Consider the following 15,372-nt stretch of genomic DNA (forward strand, 5'->3'; position numbering starts at 1 on the left):
CGCCGCACGGCGTGCGGCGCGGGTGTGCGCCGCACGCCGTGCGGCGCGCCGCCGCCGCTCCCGGCTGCCCCGCCATCCCACCCCCCACTGTACTCTAGTGTAATCTACCCCACACTCCGCACAGGTTGGGGGCGCGTCGCTTGCGCTTGCCCCGCTCTCCGGCGGGATCCCGCGGGGCATCCCGCATATGTGGCCTGTTCGGGCTAGCCGCAGCGCCTGCGTCTAGCAGGAACCAATTGAGCCGCACCGCCGGCATTTCCCAAGCGCAACCGCACGTGTCCGCCGGACCCCTCACGGTGCTAGCGCCGCGCGGAGTTTATTCTTCCCTCTTCGGACACCGCAGCGCGGGAAATGAAACCTTATTCCCAGCTTTAGGTTGCGGGATCCGTCTTCCCCGGACGCTTGTCCTCCTCGATCACCGCCGCCAGCGCGTCGGCCACGCGCCAGCGCCCGAACGGCCCGGCACGGCCCGAGCTGGCGCTAGCCGCGCCCCGGCTCCCCGGGGCGCCGGGGCGTCGGGGAACCGCCCGGCCGCTAGGCGGATCGCCTGCCCTCTGGACCGCAACCGCCCGCGGCCGCAGGCCATAAATACGCCGGCGCGCCCCTCACCGATCCGCACACTCTCATCATGGTTGGCCTCTCCGTCCTCGAAAACGAAACCGTCGTGCACATCAACCGGCTGCCGACGCGCGCCTACGCCATCCCCGAGCAGCACGTCTCGCTCAATGGCACGTGGAACTTCCAGTACGTGCCCACGCCCAAGGTCGCGCCCGACGCCGCCGACTCCACCGGCGACTGGGCGCCGATCGAGGTCCCCGGGCACTGGCAGCTCCAGGGCTACGGCCACCCGCACTACACCAACGTGATCTACCCGTTCCCGGTGGACCCGCCGCACGTCCCGTCCGAGAACCCGACGGGCGTGTACGAGCGCACGTTCGACGTCCCGGCCGACTGGTCGCCCGAGAGCGTCGTGCGCCTGCGCTTCGACGGCGTGGACTCGTCGTTCCACGTCTGGGTCAACGGCACCGAGGTCGGCTACAACCAGGGCTCGCGCAACGCGGCCGAGTTCGACATCTCGCGCCTGGTCACCTTCGGCGGCACCAACACCGTGCGCGTCCACGTCTACCAGTGGTGCGACGGCTCGTACATCGAGGACCAGGACCAGTGGTGGCTCTCGGGCATCTACCGTGACGTCACCGTCCTCGCGTTCTCGCCGGCCGGCCACATCGACGACTACTGGTTCAACCCCACGCTGGACGCGACCTACACGGACGCCGTCATGGCCGTCGAGGCCACCATCTCGCGGGCCGCCGCCGGCGAGCTCGTCGTCTCGCTCGCCGACGGCGCCGCCGAGCTCTACTCGGCCAAGATCCCCGTCGCCGCCGGCGTCGTCTCCCACAGCTTCCCGGTCGCCAGCCCCACCAAGTGGACCGCCGAGGCGCCGTACCTCTACACCGCCCGGCTCGCGCTCCTCGTCGACGGCGTCGAGGTCCACGCCATCACCCAGCGCGTCGGCTTCCGCGTCGTCGAGATGAAGAACGGCAACATCGCCGTCAACGGCAAGGCCATCCTCTTCCGCGGCGTCAACCGCCACGACCACCACCCCACCCTCGGCCGCGCCGTCCCCCTGGACTTTGTCCGCCGCGACATGCTCATCATGAAGACCCACAACATCAACGCCATCCGCTGCTCGCACTACCCCAACCACCCCAAGTTCTACGACCTCTGCGACGAGCTCGGCTTCTGGGTCATGGACGAGGCCGACCTCGAGTGCCACGGCTTCTACGACGCCGTCGCGCGCCCGGAGAACATCCCCGAGCTCATGAACTACGACGAGCGCAAGCAGCTCGCGTTCCCCCACGCCGCGCTCTTCGCGTCGTCCAACCCGACCTGGAAGGAGGCCTACCTCGACCGCGCCCGCCAGATGGTCTACCGCGACCGCAACCACGCGTCGGTCATCATCTGGTCGCTCGGCAACGAGTCGTTCTACGGCCACAACCACAGACACATGTTCGAGTGGATCCGCTCGGTCGACCCGCGCCCGGTCCACTACGAGGGCGACCTCAAGGCGCAGTCCTCGGACATGTTCTCGCTCATGTACCCGCCGCTCAAGAAGCTCGAGGACTTTGTGATCGCCAACGGCGACGACTTCGAGAAGCCCATGATCCTGTGCGAGTACGCGCACGCGATGGGCAACGGCCCGGGCGCCATGCGCGAGTACCAGGACATGTTTGAGAAGCACCGCATCCTCCAGGGCGGCTTTGTGTGGGAGTGGGCCAACCACGGCCTGCTGACGAAGGACAAGGCCACGGGCGCCGAGTACTACGGCTACGGCGGCGACTTTGGCGAGTACCCGCACGACGGCACCTTTGTGATGGACGGCCTGGTGTCGTCCGACCACACGCCGACGCCGGGCCTGCTCGAGACCCGCAAGGTGTTTGAGCCGGTGCGCGTGCTGTTCGAGAACGGCGCGATTGTGCTCAAGAACCTGTACGACTTTGAGACGCTCGACCACCTCTCGTTCTCGTGGAAGCTCGAGTCGTTCCCGTCGGCGCAGGGCGCGCCGACCCAGGTGGCCTCGGGCTCGGGCGCGGTGGCCAAGGGCGTGGCGCCGGGCGAGCTGACCAAGATCGCCGTCGACGTGCCGGCGCTGTCGGGCCTGCCCGCCGGCGAGGTCTGGCTGTCGGTTGCGGTCTCGCTCACGGCCAAGACCGCGTGGTGCGACGCCGGCCACGTGGTGGCCACCGGCCAGCAGCTGCTCGCCGAGATCGCGGCCCTGCCCGCGGTCGAGACCGCCACCGGCCCGGCGCCCGTCATCAAGGACACCGTCGCCGCCGTCTCGGTGTCGACCCCGGCCGGCTCGTTCTCGTTCGACAAGCTCAAGGCCCGCATCACGTCCTGGACCGTCGGCGACAAGACCATCCTCACCGACGAGGCCAACGTGCTCTCGTTCTGGCGTGCGCCCATCGACAACGACCGCCCGGTGGACATGCCCTACTGGAAGTCGTTCGGCCTCGACAAGCTGCAGACCCAGGTCCGCAGCGTCTCGGTCGTGCCCGGCCTCAGCTCGTACGCGTCGCCCATCACGATCGTGGCCCAGACGTTCATTGCGCCGCCGATCCTGGCCTGGGGCTACGACGTCACCGTCACCTACACGCTGCTCGACGGCTGCACCAAGCTCAACATCGGCACCAAGATCGCCCCGCGCGCGGCCTCGCAGCAGCGCATTCCCGTCAGCGTCCCGCGCATCGGCTGGGAGCTGGGCATTGCCGAGGAGTACGACCAGGCCGAGTGGTTTGGTCTCGGCCCGGGCGAGTCGTACTCGGACAAGCGCGAGGGCGTCTCCGTCGGCGTTTTCTCGGGCTCGGTCGCCGACCTGACCTACACCTACGAGGTTCCCCAGGAGAACTCCAACCGCATGGACACCCGCTGGGTCGCGCTCTCGGGCACGGGCTCGAAGAACCTGGCTGTGACCTTCAAGTCCGCCGGCAAGCCCTACCAGTTTGCCTTCAGAGTCTCGGACGAGGAGGGCGTCGACGAGGCCAAGCACCCGTTCCAGGTCGCTCACGGCGCCAAGAAGCTGCGCCTGGACTACGCGCAGCACGGTGTCGGCACCAACGCCTGCGGCCCTGGTGTCATTGACCCGTACAAGCTGCTGACGACGGGCGTGGTCGATTTCACCGTGGAGCTGGACGCGTCTGCTTAATTGGGTAATGGGATGTTCCTGTATGAACTAGTGGGCCTAGGCTAGTAATGAACTTTGACATATGCAACGCAGTCCGTAGTCTGCATCCCGCGCTGACTCTCATAGCCGTGCCATCCCGCGCCAGCGGCGACTCGGCCGGGGTGTGGGCGGTCTGGTGGACGAGCCCCCGGCGGCGACTCCGTCGAGGGTAGGCCCTGCGGGCGGCCGCGGGTAGTGCCCACCGGCAGCTGGGCGTAAGGCATACCGTGACGGAGTGGCCGCCGGAGGCTGGGGGTAGATGCGGGTATATGATATGCGGGTATATGCGGCGACTTTCGAGAGTAAGCTGTGCGGGCGGCCGCGGGGCAGTGCTCATTGGCAGCCGCCCGCAGGGCCTACCCTCGACGGAGTCGCCGCCGGAGGCTCTGGATAGATGCGGTTATATGCGGTTATATGCGGCGACTTGACCCTGCGGACGGCTGCCACTGGGTACTACCCCGCGGCCGCCCGCAGGGCCTACCCTCGACGGAGTCGCCGCCGGAGGCTCGGGATATATGCGCCTATATGCGGCGACTTGTCGAAGCTAAGCCCTGCGGATGGCCGCCCGCAGGGCCTACCCTCGACGGAGTCGCCGCCGGAGGCTCAGGGGTCTATGCGGCTATATGCGGTTATATGCGGCGACTTTCGAGAGTAAGCTATGCGGGCGGCCGCGGGGCAGTGCTCATTGGCGGCCGCCCGCAGGGCCTACCCTCGACGGAGTCGCCGCCGGAGGCTCAGGGGTCGATGCGGCTATATGCGGCTATATGGCAGCAACCCCGTCGAGAGTCGACCCTGCCCTGCGGACGTCCACAGGGCTCCCCGACGGAATCGCTGGAGGCTCACCGCCGCCGTCGATGAGCGCACAATGACCCGTAGCATGTAGCCGCAGATGCATATAGCCGCTGCGGGATAGACCGCGCGGCTCCAGCAAGCGCACCAGTCTGCTGGCGCGCTGCTGGCAGCCGCGGCCGCATGCCAAGCGCTGAGTCCGCGTAAGCCGGAGAGCCGGGCCGAGGCGAGCCAGCCTGTTGGTAGGCGGTCCGTGCGAGCTGACGTCAGACCGGGGATGTCGGGCAGCCAGTCCGGCCCGCACGGGCGCGCCGGGCGCTAGCCGCAAGGCGGCCAGGGCAGCTCTGCAGAGCGGAGAGACGGGCCGCCCCCGGGCCGCCTCCGCCGGGTCGGACCCCGCGCTTGACTCGCTTCCCCGCCATCGAACGGCTACGCTAGTAGAGAGCTAGCCCATACAGGACAATTTACCGACGCGCCGGTGCTAAGCGGCCGCAGCAGCACTCGCGGAAGAGACGGGCCGAGCCGGGCCGCGTGCCCTCCGACTGGCGGCCTGCCCCGCAGGACACTCGCCAACGAGCACACGCTGCTGGCTGGCCTGGCGGCGAGAGAGTCCCGGGCCGAACGTCCGCGATCTCTCCGTTCCGAGCTCCCCGGGCCTAAACTATACCAAGACGCTAGTGAGCTACGTGTCTAGCCAGGACCGGCCTCATCACCGAGTTCGAGCGCGCTCATAGCGCAAGGGCGCGCGGGGCTGAACGCCGGATCCGCTGAGGTGCTCGCACCAGCACTCACCAGCACTCGCTCAATTGCGTCGACCGCTTTCTGGCTTCTCGCCTCTCAGAGACGCGCTAATGCACACTGTGGCTTCCACTAGCCACAACGGCACAAGCTCCGACAGCCGCGCCAGCATTTTAAGCGGCCGCACGCCCCTTGTTCGCTAAAATGCTTCTCTCTCTTCTCTGTCTCTTCGCGGTCGCCGCGGCTCTGCCGCACGCCCAGCGCCAGTCTGCCGCCAGCGTCTTCCAGTTCACCAATTGGACTGACACGAGCGGCAACAGCATCCAGGCACACGGCGGTGGCTTTATCGCTGTCGACAACTATTTCTACTGGTTCGGCGAGAACAAGACCGGCGACGGCAACCTGTTCAAGTCCGTGACGTGCTACCGGTCGACGGACCTGGCGTCGTGGGAGTTCCGCGGAAACGTGCTGACGCCAATCGCCGACACCAACATCTCGTCGGCGATGGTCGTCGAGCGGCCCAAAGTCGTGTACAATGCCAAAAACAGCGAATACGTCATGTGGTTCCACAACGACGACTCGTCGTACGGCTCGGCTATGGTCGGCGTGGCCACCTCCGAGACCGTTGACGGCACGTACACGTGGCAGGGCTCGTTCAAGCCGTTTGGCACCGACAGCCGCGACATGACCGTGTGGAAGGACACTGACGGCACGGCGTACATTGTGTTTGCGTCCGACGGCAACAAGGACCTCAAGATCGCGTCCCTAGACGACGACTACTACGGCGTGGCCACCCAGGAGTACATCTGGACGAGCGTGTACTGGGAGGCGCCCGGGTTCTTCAAGGTCAACGGCACGTATTACCTGCTGTTCTCGCGCCAGAACGGCTGGATGCCCGCCGACAACTACTACATGACTGCGACCAGCATGGCCGGGCCCTGGTCCGCGCAGACGCTGCTGTCGGGCTCGGGGGAGCACATGTACAACACGCAGAACGCGTTCGACATCCAGATCGCCGGCCGCGACGACACCCTGCACATCTACTACGGCGACCGCTGGGACTCGAGCCACCTCGGCGCGTCCTCGTACATGTTTCTGCCGGCTGTGCTCGACGCCGAGGGCAATCTGACGCTGCCGTACGTGTCGGCGTGGACGCCGGACGTCGCCTCGGGCACGTATACGACGCCGGCGTACAGCAGCTACGACGTGGCGACGCTGACCCTGACCAACTCGACGTCGACCGCGGCCTGTACGGGCTGCGACACGGGCACGGCCGCCGTGCTGACGGCCGCCAGCGACGCCTCGTTCGTGTGGGCGGGCGCCGCGGGCACGCACGTGATTGCCATCAAGTACGCCTACGGCGCCCCCCTGCAGAACTGGATGCCCATTGACGTCATCGTCGACGGTGTGTCCCAGGGCTGGATCCTGCCCGAGTCGACCGCGAGCTCGTCCGTGTTTCTCGAGGCAGCCGCGCAGGGCATCGTGCTGGCCCGGGGCTCGAACGTGACACTACACAACACGTCGCCGTCGGCAAACTACGCGTTCATGCTGGACGTGGTCAAGGTGTATGCGCAGTAGTGCTGTGGCGCAGCAGGCGTGGCGTTGAGAGCCGCGCCCGCTGCGGCAAGCCGCATCTGGTGCGGCTCGCTACTCAGCCGCACAGAGCGCGGCTCATATTCCCAGCCGCACCAGGTGCGGCTCATCCCGCAATCCCGCTCTCAGCCGTACCTCCCTACGGTTTTTGCTGCTGCCCGTGAACTTTCATGTTAAGCAGATAATAAATTCTCAAGTAACACAAATCCCATTGGACCAAGCATGCCGTACCCTGTGTACGAACCTTGCGCGCAAGGTGCCTGGCATGGCTGTCGTAGCTTCCGTAGACGTCGGTGCACTAAAGCAGGCCTTAGACACGACGCATCAAATGAGGACTAGCGCATCACCAGTGCCACCCATACCGTTGGCTCTGAGTGCAACCTCGGATATTTCGTCAAAATCATTTCATTGTAATTAAGCCTATCTTTTGCTTTCATCAATGTGCGCCACCTCCGGCTTGGAGTCGATCTTGTGCATGCCAATATGCTCAATCGCGGTGGCGCCCGCAATCGCGTCCGCGCCGTCAAAAATCTCGGCAATCTCCTCAAGTCCTTTGCCGCCCGTCTCAGGGAACGTAAAGTACACAATCACGATCTCCACGGCGATCACACAGCAGTACACGATGTAGTACTTCCACGTAATCGCTTTCATGGCAATCGGGTTAACAAAGTTGTTGAACACGCCCGCCAGGTTGCCGCACAGCTGGTAAAGCATGGCCGCCTTGGACCGCAGCGAGAACGGCACGACCTCGGTCGTGTAGGTCGGGGCAAACGGCGCTGTCAGGTGGTAGAAGCCCGAGTACAGGTACATCATGGCGATGGTGCCCCCCGCCAGACCGGTCTGCTTGAAGTTGCGCTGCTGGTTGAGCGCCGACAGAATGGTCCAGATCACGTACGTGATCAGCATGCCGATCAGGCCGAAGATAAAGCCCGCCCGGCGACCGATGCGGTCGACCTGCGACGCGAAACCGTACGCCGTGATGATCGACCAGATTGTCGAGCACATGTTGATGATCAGCTGCGTGTTTGAGTTGGTGATGCCCAGGTTATTGAGCACGATCGACAGATAGTACGACAGCAGCGCGTTGCCCGAAATCTGCATCATGACCGGCACAAACACGCAGATGAAGAGCCGGTGGCGCATGCCGGGCGTCTGTAGGAACTGCCCCCAGCGCGACTGCTTCTGGGTGCGCTCGGCCTCGAGTGTAGCCGAGACCTCGGCCATCTCGAAACGTGCTAGCTGCGAGTTGCGGTCGCCACCACCGTGGTACTTGACAAAGAACTCGAACGCCTCGTCGTGGCGGTCTTTGGAGATCAGCCAGCGCGGTGACTCAGGCGCCCAGATGGCGACCACGAACTGGATCGTCGGAATCACGGCCTGAAGTAGACTGGGGATGCGCCAGCTCCACGTGGTGTCCGGGATCTTGAACGTGCCGTAGATGATGACGGCCGCGAAGAACGAGCCGACGGGCCAGGCCGGCTCGATAAACGACGTGACTTTGCCGCGCTGCGACGGGTACGCGCACTCGGCCAGCAGCAGTGGCGACGTCGTCTGCACCGTGGCCAGGCCAAAGCCGAGCACGAACCGCGAGATCACAAACATGGCGTAGTTTTGCGACGCGCCCTGCAGGGCCGCACCAATCACCACCAGCACTGTGCCCACGAAGATTGGCTTGCGACGGCCGTAGCGCTCACAAGCGGGCGCCACAAACGGCATTGACGCCAGCGTTCCCCAGGTGATGCCGTTAGACATGACGCCTAGTCGCTGGCCCTGGGGGTGGCCAAAAAAGTCGCGCCACGTCGGCAGCGACTGCAGGCCGTTCAGCATCGAGCCGTCGAAACCGGACGTGACCTGGGTCAGCATCGCGCAGCTCAACAGCAGGTTCAGCTTGCGGATGTGCGGCACGTTCCACCACATCGTGTCCATCTTGGGCGTCACGTCGGCTAGCACCAGGCCCTCGAACGAGTCCTCTGGGCGGAGGTACTCTCTGAGCTTCTCGTTTCTAGTCGTGTCTTCCATTTGATGAGTTGCGGGTTCAGCGGCTTGGGACTCGCAGGTGGACGCGCCGCCTTAAATATTCGGCCCCGGGCACAGTCCGTGTCAGATGCCCAGCCGGGGTCAGCGCAGTGCGGTGCGGGAGCCAAGACCGCCCGCCGCCCGGCTTGGCCTGCTGCTCGGCCGGCAGGTGGGAGGTTGGCGAAGCCATAGTGCCGGGCACCACCGCGTTGGCACCACGGCCGCAATAAGGTTTCATTTAGCGATTCCCCGCATTTAAGGTTCGCTCTCGTGCATTAGCGCGCGACCCCGCAATCAGCCGCAAACGTCATCCCAGAACAGTCCCTGCTATTGTCCCGGCCGCCTGACGGGCCCTGGCGCCTTTGTCTACAGGCGGAGCTCCGGCGGGCCGCTTCCGCTGCCTTCCCCGCGATCGAACGCGTCCCCGCCCGCTAGCGCCGCGCCAGAACACGTCCGCCGCAGCGGAGGGCGGCCCGCCGGTCGCCCGCAAAGCTCAAACTCAAGCAGATGTATTGCGCTAGCTACTCCGATCGGCGCTCGACGTGGTCCTCGTGCACGGCCTCCGCCTTCTCGATGATCTGCAGCTCCTCCTTGAACTGCTCCATGGCGTGCGTACCCACGAGCGCGTCTGGGCCGTCGAAGATCTCGGCGATCTCCTCGAGGCCCTTGCCGCCCGTCTCGGGGAACGTGAAGTACACGACCACAATCTCCACGGCCAGCACGCAGCAGTACACGATGTAGTACTTCCACGTGATCGCTTTCATGGCAATCGGGTTCACAAAGTTGTTAAACACGCCCGCGATGTTGCCACAAAGCTGGTACATCATCGTGGCCTTGGACCGCAGCGAGAACGGCACGACCTCCACCACGTACGTCGGGCCGAACGGCGACGTCAGGTGGTAGAACCCGGAGTACAGGTACATCATGACGATCGTGCCCGCCGCCAGCCCGTGGTTCTTGAAGTCCCGCTCCTGGTTGATCGCCGACAGAATCGTCCACAGAATGTAGCACAGCAGCATGAAGACCAGACCGAAGAAAAAGCCCGGTCGGCGGCCGATCCGCTCGACCTGCGACGCGAACGCGTACGCCGTGATGATGCCCCAGATCGTCGAGCACATGTTGATGATCAGCTGCGTGTTCGAGTCGGTGATGCCGACGTTGTCGAGGATAATCGACAGGTAGTACGACATGAGCGCGTTGCCTGACAGCTGCAGCATCATCGGCACAAACACGCAGATGAAGAACCGGTGGCGCATGCCACGCGTCTCGAAGAATTGCGCCCACCGCGACTGCTGCATGGCCTTCTCGGCCTCGAGCGTGGCCGAGACCTCGGCCATCTCGAAGCGGACAAGCCGCGACGACTGGTCGCCGCCGCCGTGGTACTTGACAAAGAACTGCAGGGCCTCCTCGTGGCGGTCCTTGGAGATCAGCCAGCGGGGCGATTCAGGCGCAAACCACATGATCACGCACTGCACGATGGGCACGAGGCCCTGCAGCAGACTGGGGATGCGCCAGCTCCACGTGGTGTTGGGGATCTTGAACGTGCCGTAGATGATGACCGCGGCCAGGAACGAGCCGACGGGCCAGGCCGGCTCGATAAACGACGTGACTTTGCCGCGCTGCGACGGGTACGCGCACTCGGCCAGCAGCAGCGGCGCCGCCGTCTGCACGGTGCCAAGACCGACGCCCAGGATGAAGCGGGCGGCGACAAACATGGCGTAGTTCTGCGCGGCGCCCTGCAGAATGGCGCCGATGATGATCAGGAGCGAGCCTGCAATCATGGGCTTGCGCCGGCCAAACTTCTCGCAAGACGGCGACACAAACGGCATCGACGCCAGGACGCCCCAGGTGATGCCGTTGGACATGACACCCAGACGCTGGCCCTGGGGGTGGCCAAAAAAGTCGCGCCACGTCGGCAGCGACTGCAGGCCGTTCAGCATCGAGCCGTCGAAGCCGGACGTGACCTGGGTCAGCATCGCGCCCATCAGCAGCAGGTTCAGCTTGCGCAGATGCGGCACGTGCCACCAGTGGCGGTCGTACACCGGCGTCACGTCCAGCACGGTCAGGCCGTCAAAGTCGTACGCGTCTGCGTCCGCGACCGGTCCCGCCTCCGCATCGGGCTTCTCGCCCGCGTGTTCTGCCGCCTGCGGCTCAATTTTCGCCATTTTCAGAGGTACGATCTGGTGATAATCTCGTGCCCACAGCTCTTGGCCCTTGGCGCTCGCTTCTGTGAGTCTTGGGCTTGCTTTTCAGGAAGCGGGGAACGTGGAGACGGTGTCTCGCTCAATCGTCGTTGCAAAGATCGCGTCGTAGCAGTCAGGCAGCCCCAGCGGTGTCCAGGATCTCAGCTTAACGAGCGACCATGGCTCGACGCCCGCCCTTTTATCTGTCGGCAGTGGCGAGTCGGCCGTCAGAAGTTTTGCGCAAGGCGAGCGCAGACACGCCTTCTGGGACCGGCGCGGGCCGGACTCCGCAACCAATCTGAGGGGCATGCACCCCACATTTTAGCGGCACCAGGGTTTTGGATCCAGCTACCCCACATTAAGCGCCGCGGCCGCCGGGTTCCCCGGACTGCCAAATAGGGTTTCGCGCCCCTGTGGATGACGTCGCGAGCGGGCGGCGGCCCGCCTGTCGCCCGCCGCCCGACACCTGCCAACCGGCCGCGCCACACAGTTACCCCGCCGTCGGGTACGATTTACGCGAAATCTAGAAAGTTTTGCTGCAACAGGAATGTATTTCTGCCAAGAAACTACGATAACGCGGCTACGAGTCGGCCGACGTCCGGCCGGCTGGTCCAGAGCGTGGCCCAGCCAGCTGCTGCTTTGGGCATCGCAAACACCTGCACGCTGATCCAATGCGTACCTGGCGTGATTGTGCGGACGACGGTCGGCACCACCGACCGCGGAAACAGCAGGTTGGTGTTTGGGTCCGGCTTGAGCGTCTGATACGACTCGCCGAGGCCTGCCGTAGACACGATTCCGGAGACACCTGACGGCGACCGAACGAGTGCACAGCCGTCGTCCGCGTACAGAAAATAGTCGCCCTCGGCCGTCGCCGAGTCGCGGATCGGCCGCCGCTCCGGCCGCTGCGAAGACACCGCAAAGCCGCCCTCGGCCATGATGATGTCGAACGCCGCGCGCGACTCGACCTTGTGCACGCGCGTGTGCCACGGGCTGTCGGGGCCCGTCGGCGGCACCAGCCACGTCTGGACACTTAGCTGACCGTGGTAATTGTCCTGCCAGCGCGTCCACACGGCCTTGGCGCCGGCTAGGTCCACGAAGCCATGCGCAGCTGGCACTCCTGGGCCAATGTAGTTGGCGCCACCGTCGTCCGAGAACACGGCGTAGCTGTCTGCGGCGTAGTGGCGCAGACCGGTCGTGCTGCTCGATACGCTCACGCCGAACGCACACGAGTACGCAAACTTGCTGTACTTGCCCTCGCGCTCGCGCAGCCAGTCCGAGAACTGCCCGGCGGCCAGCGAGTACGTGTGGCCGAAGCTGTCGTTGACGACGATCTGGCCGGTCGACGAAATCGGTGTCAAAAACCGCGGCCCCGTCGACTCGGGCGCTTCCGGGCACTGCCAGAACGCGCTATTCTCGGGCAGCGCCAGCAGCAGCATTGTCTTGAACGCCCAGTACGGCGAGTTGGACGAGTTGTACTGCTCCGACATGAGCAGGTTCGGGTATGCGTACCCGACTGAGAACGTGCCGTCGCCGTTGAGAAACGGCTGTTTCGCCCAAAATCGCAAGTGGTTCAGCACCGTGCGCTTGATGACGGCCGTGCTGACGACTGGGCCGGCGGCCGTACGCTCGGCACCCTCGAGCCCGGCGTAGGCCATGGCACTCCAGAACGCACCCTGTGCGAACCGATACGTGAGACTGCGCCCGAACGGCAGCGCAGACCCATCCGGATCGAAGTAGGCATAGAAATCGTCGGCAAACCGGGCCGCACGCACGCGAAACCGCTCACATCGATCGCCGTCCTCGGCGGCCATGACGGTCGAGTAGATCAGGCCGTAGTAGTGGAACGCAAACGGGATGTAGTAGTCGCGCTGGCTACGCGTGCCGTCGTAGTACCAGCCGTCCTCGAGATAGAACTCCTCGATCCGGTCGAGCGCGGCCTTCGTTGCGGCCATGTCGTGCCGCTCGCCGACTGCGCGCAGCCCGAGGTTCACAAACACGCGGAAGAACAGCCAGTTGTTGTCGACGATGCCGACCTCGTTGATCGTGTACAGCCAGCGGGCGGCCCGGGCGCGCGCGTCCGTGCTGAGCGGCTCCCAGAACGCCTGCGGGCTCATGAACAGACAGAACCCGAGTGCAGCCATCTCCACCAGCCGCTGGTCGCAGCTGTCTGGCACGTCCCAGTACCCGTCCGAGGCTGGGTCAGTGCCGGCGTCGAGGCCGGCGACGAAATTGGCCACGACCTCGGCCATGACCGGCGCGGCCGCGTCGCCGCCGGCTGCAGCTGCCCCCACGGCCCACATGACGCGCGAGAAACCCTCGAGCTCGGCCGCGCGGTCGTCAAAGTGAGCGCCAAAGGCCTCGGTCCGGATTCCGGATTTTGCCGGCGTGTATCGGGGCAGCAGCGGGGCCACGACGGCCTGCGTCGCGCGCAGCAGGTCCGCGCGCGTCTCAAACGTGTTCTCTGTCCAGTCGGTGATCGCCATCTTACTGTCGTCGTTCACGCCGGCCGTGTATAAAACGTCGCCGGGGACGGGCACCGGGCCGCCAGTGCGGAGGCTGACCAGCCGCGCCTGGGATCCGTGCATCGGGCTAGCCTGTCCTGGCCGAAGAGTGCCGACGTGCATAAGCGCGCGCTAGCGCCATCCCACGTCCCTGGTCCGCGGCGGCAGGCGGCCCGCCCGCGCTCCGCCCCCGCTTTTCCCAACCCGACGTGCCGGCGCCTAAATCAGTTTGCCCAGCCCGGCGTATATATCCGTTCGCCAGTCGGCGCGGATCAACCACACAGCAATGGATCCCCACGTCTCGTCGCTGTTTCTTGATCCGGATGGACACCGGATCAACGCCAATTCGTTCCAGCAGGAGGCCCTCTGGACGTTCAACGACGTGCAGTATGTTGCGTTGTACGTGCCCGCCATCGAGGGCGATCCCGCGTCCGCCCGCAAGATCTGTCTCGGCCGCCGTCGGCTGCCTGCCGGTGCCTGGGAGTTTTTCACGTTCGACGACTATCTACAGACCAAAAACGACGGCCACAACACCATTTCGATGGGCATCAGCGGCGACGGCGTGATCCATCTGTCGTGGGACCTCCACAACAACCCGATAAACTACCGATTCACGACAACGGGCGTCGCAGCCGCGCCCGACGACCACGTCTGGTCGTCGGCGCTGTTTGGGCCGACCCAGATCCACCTGTCGGGGATGTACCTCAATAAGGTCACGTATCCGCGGTTTCTGCTGCTGCCGTCCGGCGATCTGCTCTTCGAGCTTCGCATCGGTCGCTCTGGCCTCGGTGACGACTACCTCTACCGATACTCTGCCGCGACGGGCTCGTGGCGGGCTGTGGGCGCCCACAACGGTCTGTTCCTCAAGGGCATCGAAAACAACCCGTACATCAACGGCATGGACTATGCATGCGGCCGGCTGCACATCAGCTGGACGTACCGCGACTTTGTCGAGGACGGAGGCGAGAAGAAGGACGGAGAGTCGGGTCAGGCCGGCCCGAACGGACCCGAGAACAACCACGACTTTTGCTACATTTACTCGGACGACGAAGGCGAGACTTGGTGCGACACCAAGGGGCGCCCGCTGCCGCTGCCGGTCCTGCCGTCGCCCGAGATCACGATCTACACCATCCCAAAGTACTCGGAGATCATGAACCAGGAGGGCCAGGCCGCCGACCGGCTCGGCCACTTCCACGGCCTCAATCGCGCCAACGGCAAGTACCAGCACTACCACCGGCGGCCGGATGGCGAGTGGTCTGTCAGCGCCATCAACGACATCCCGGCAGTCAGCTTCGGCTGCCGCGGCAAGCTCGCCGTCGATGACGCCACCGGCTCGCTGTATGCGCTGCTGCCGGGCAACGTAGACTCGACGTTTTCGATCGTGCGCGCTCGAGCGCCACTCTACGACCGCTGGGACGTCGTCTGGGCGCGCGAGGGCTACGATGCGGAGCCTCTGTACGACCGGTACCGGTCTGACGGTGTGCTGAGCGTGCTGCAGCGCAACACGGGTGTACCGAGGAAGACGTTTGTGATGGACTTCAAGCTCGAGTAGACAATGCAATTAATACTGTTACGTCACTATGCGTGCCCCGCCGCGTCCCCCCCCCCACCTCGGAGGCCATGCCCGGTCCCGCCCCGTCTTTCCGGCTGCGTGCGCGAACGCAGACGCGCCCCGTGGCGGCCAGTTGCAGAATGCGGGGCGGCTGGCGGAACCGAGCGTCCCGCATACATTTAAGGTTTGCGCTAATGCACGTCGCCCGTCCGGTCTGCGGGGTTGCGAAGGCGGGCGGCGGGCGGCGGGCGGCCCGCTCTCCGCGGCCGCTCCGCA

At 65.2% G+C, this 15,372-nt stretch overlaps 6 protein-coding genes across 6 annotated transcripts; 3 read left to right on the forward strand and 3 right to left on the reverse strand.

Annotated features, from left to right (window-relative positions):
- Positions 1-571: 571 nt before the first annotated feature.
- V1510DRAFT_448590 (glycosyl hydrolases family 2, TIM barrel domain-containing protein) lies at positions 572-3,864 on the forward strand. Its single transcript, XM_066935778.1, has one exon. The coding sequence runs from the start codon at positions 629-631 to the stop codon at positions 3,704-3,706; it is 3,078 nt and encodes a 1,025-aa protein (XP_066788530.1). The 5' UTR covers positions 572-628; the 3' UTR covers positions 3,707-3,864.
- Positions 3,865-5,305: 1,441 nt separating this feature from the next.
- Positions 5,306-7,043, forward strand: V1510DRAFT_448591 (glycosyl hydrolase). Its single transcript, XM_066935779.1, has one exon. The coding sequence runs from the start codon at positions 5,456-5,458 to the stop codon at positions 6,827-6,829; it is 1,374 nt and encodes a 457-aa protein (XP_066788531.1). The 5' UTR covers positions 5,306-5,455; the 3' UTR covers positions 6,830-7,043.
- Positions 7,044-7,251: 208 nt separating this feature from the next.
- On the reverse strand, positions 7,252-8,878 carry V1510DRAFT_418213 (general substrate transporter). The gene has a single exon (XM_066934085.1). It carries the CDS (start codon positions 8,861-8,863, stop codon positions 7,265-7,267), a length of 1,599 nt encoding a protein of 532 aa, XP_066788532.1. The 5' UTR covers positions 8,864-8,878; the 3' UTR covers positions 7,252-7,264.
- A 503-nt stretch (positions 8,879-9,381) lies between these two features.
- Positions 9,382-11,357, reverse strand: V1510DRAFT_448593 (general substrate transporter; the record flags this gene model as incomplete). The annotated part of the gene is made up of 1 exon (XM_066935780.1): positions 9,382-11,357. Exon 1 carries the CDS (start codon positions 11,023-11,025, stop codon positions 9,382-9,384), a length of 1,644 nt encoding a protein of 547 aa, XP_066788533.1. The 5' UTR covers positions 11,026-11,357.
- A 111-nt stretch (positions 11,358-11,468) lies between these two features.
- On the reverse strand, positions 11,469-13,526 carry V1510DRAFT_395554 (uncharacterized protein; the record flags this gene model as incomplete). The annotated part of the gene is made up of 1 exon (XM_066931868.1): positions 11,469-13,526. The coding sequence occupies one exon, from the start codon at positions 13,524-13,526 to the stop codon at positions 11,610-11,612; it is 1,917 nt and encodes a 638-aa protein (XP_066788534.1). The 3' UTR covers positions 11,469-11,609.
- A 614-nt stretch (positions 13,527-14,140) lies between these two features.
- On the forward strand, positions 14,141-15,120 carry V1510DRAFT_418220 (uncharacterized protein). The gene has a single exon (XM_066934086.1). The coding sequence runs from the start codon at positions 14,242-14,244 to the stop codon at positions 15,094-15,096; it is 855 nt and encodes a 284-aa protein (XP_066788535.1). The 5' UTR covers positions 14,141-14,241; the 3' UTR covers positions 15,097-15,120.
- Positions 15,121-15,372: the final 252 nt, after the last annotated feature.

This window comes from Dipodascopsis tothii, assembly GCF_038497935.1.
Source record: "Dipodascopsis tothii strain CBS 759.85 unplaced genomic scaffold V1510scaffold_18, whole genome shotgun sequence".
In the NCBI taxonomy this organism is placed as follows: Eukaryota; Fungi; Ascomycota; class Lipomycetes; order Lipomycetales; family Lipomycetaceae; genus Neoaidaea; species Neoaidaea tothii.

Bases quoted from the DNA above. Each gene is read 5' to 3' on its own strand.
- V1510DRAFT_448590 (XM_066935778.1), top strand. From the start codon at position 629: ATGGTTGGCCTCTCCGTCCTCGAAAACGAAACCGTCGTGCACATCAAC.
- V1510DRAFT_448591 (XM_066935779.1), top strand. From the start codon at position 5,456: ATGCTTCTCTCTCTTCTCTGTCTCTTCGCGGTCGCCGCGGCTCTGCCG.
- V1510DRAFT_418213 (XM_066934085.1), bottom strand. From the start codon at position 8,863: ATGGAAGACACGACTAGAAACGAGAAGCTCAGAGAGTACCTCCGCCCA.
- V1510DRAFT_418220 (XM_066934086.1), top strand. From the start codon at position 14,242: ATGTACCTCAATAAGGTCACGTATCCGCGGTTTCTGCTGCTGCCGTCC.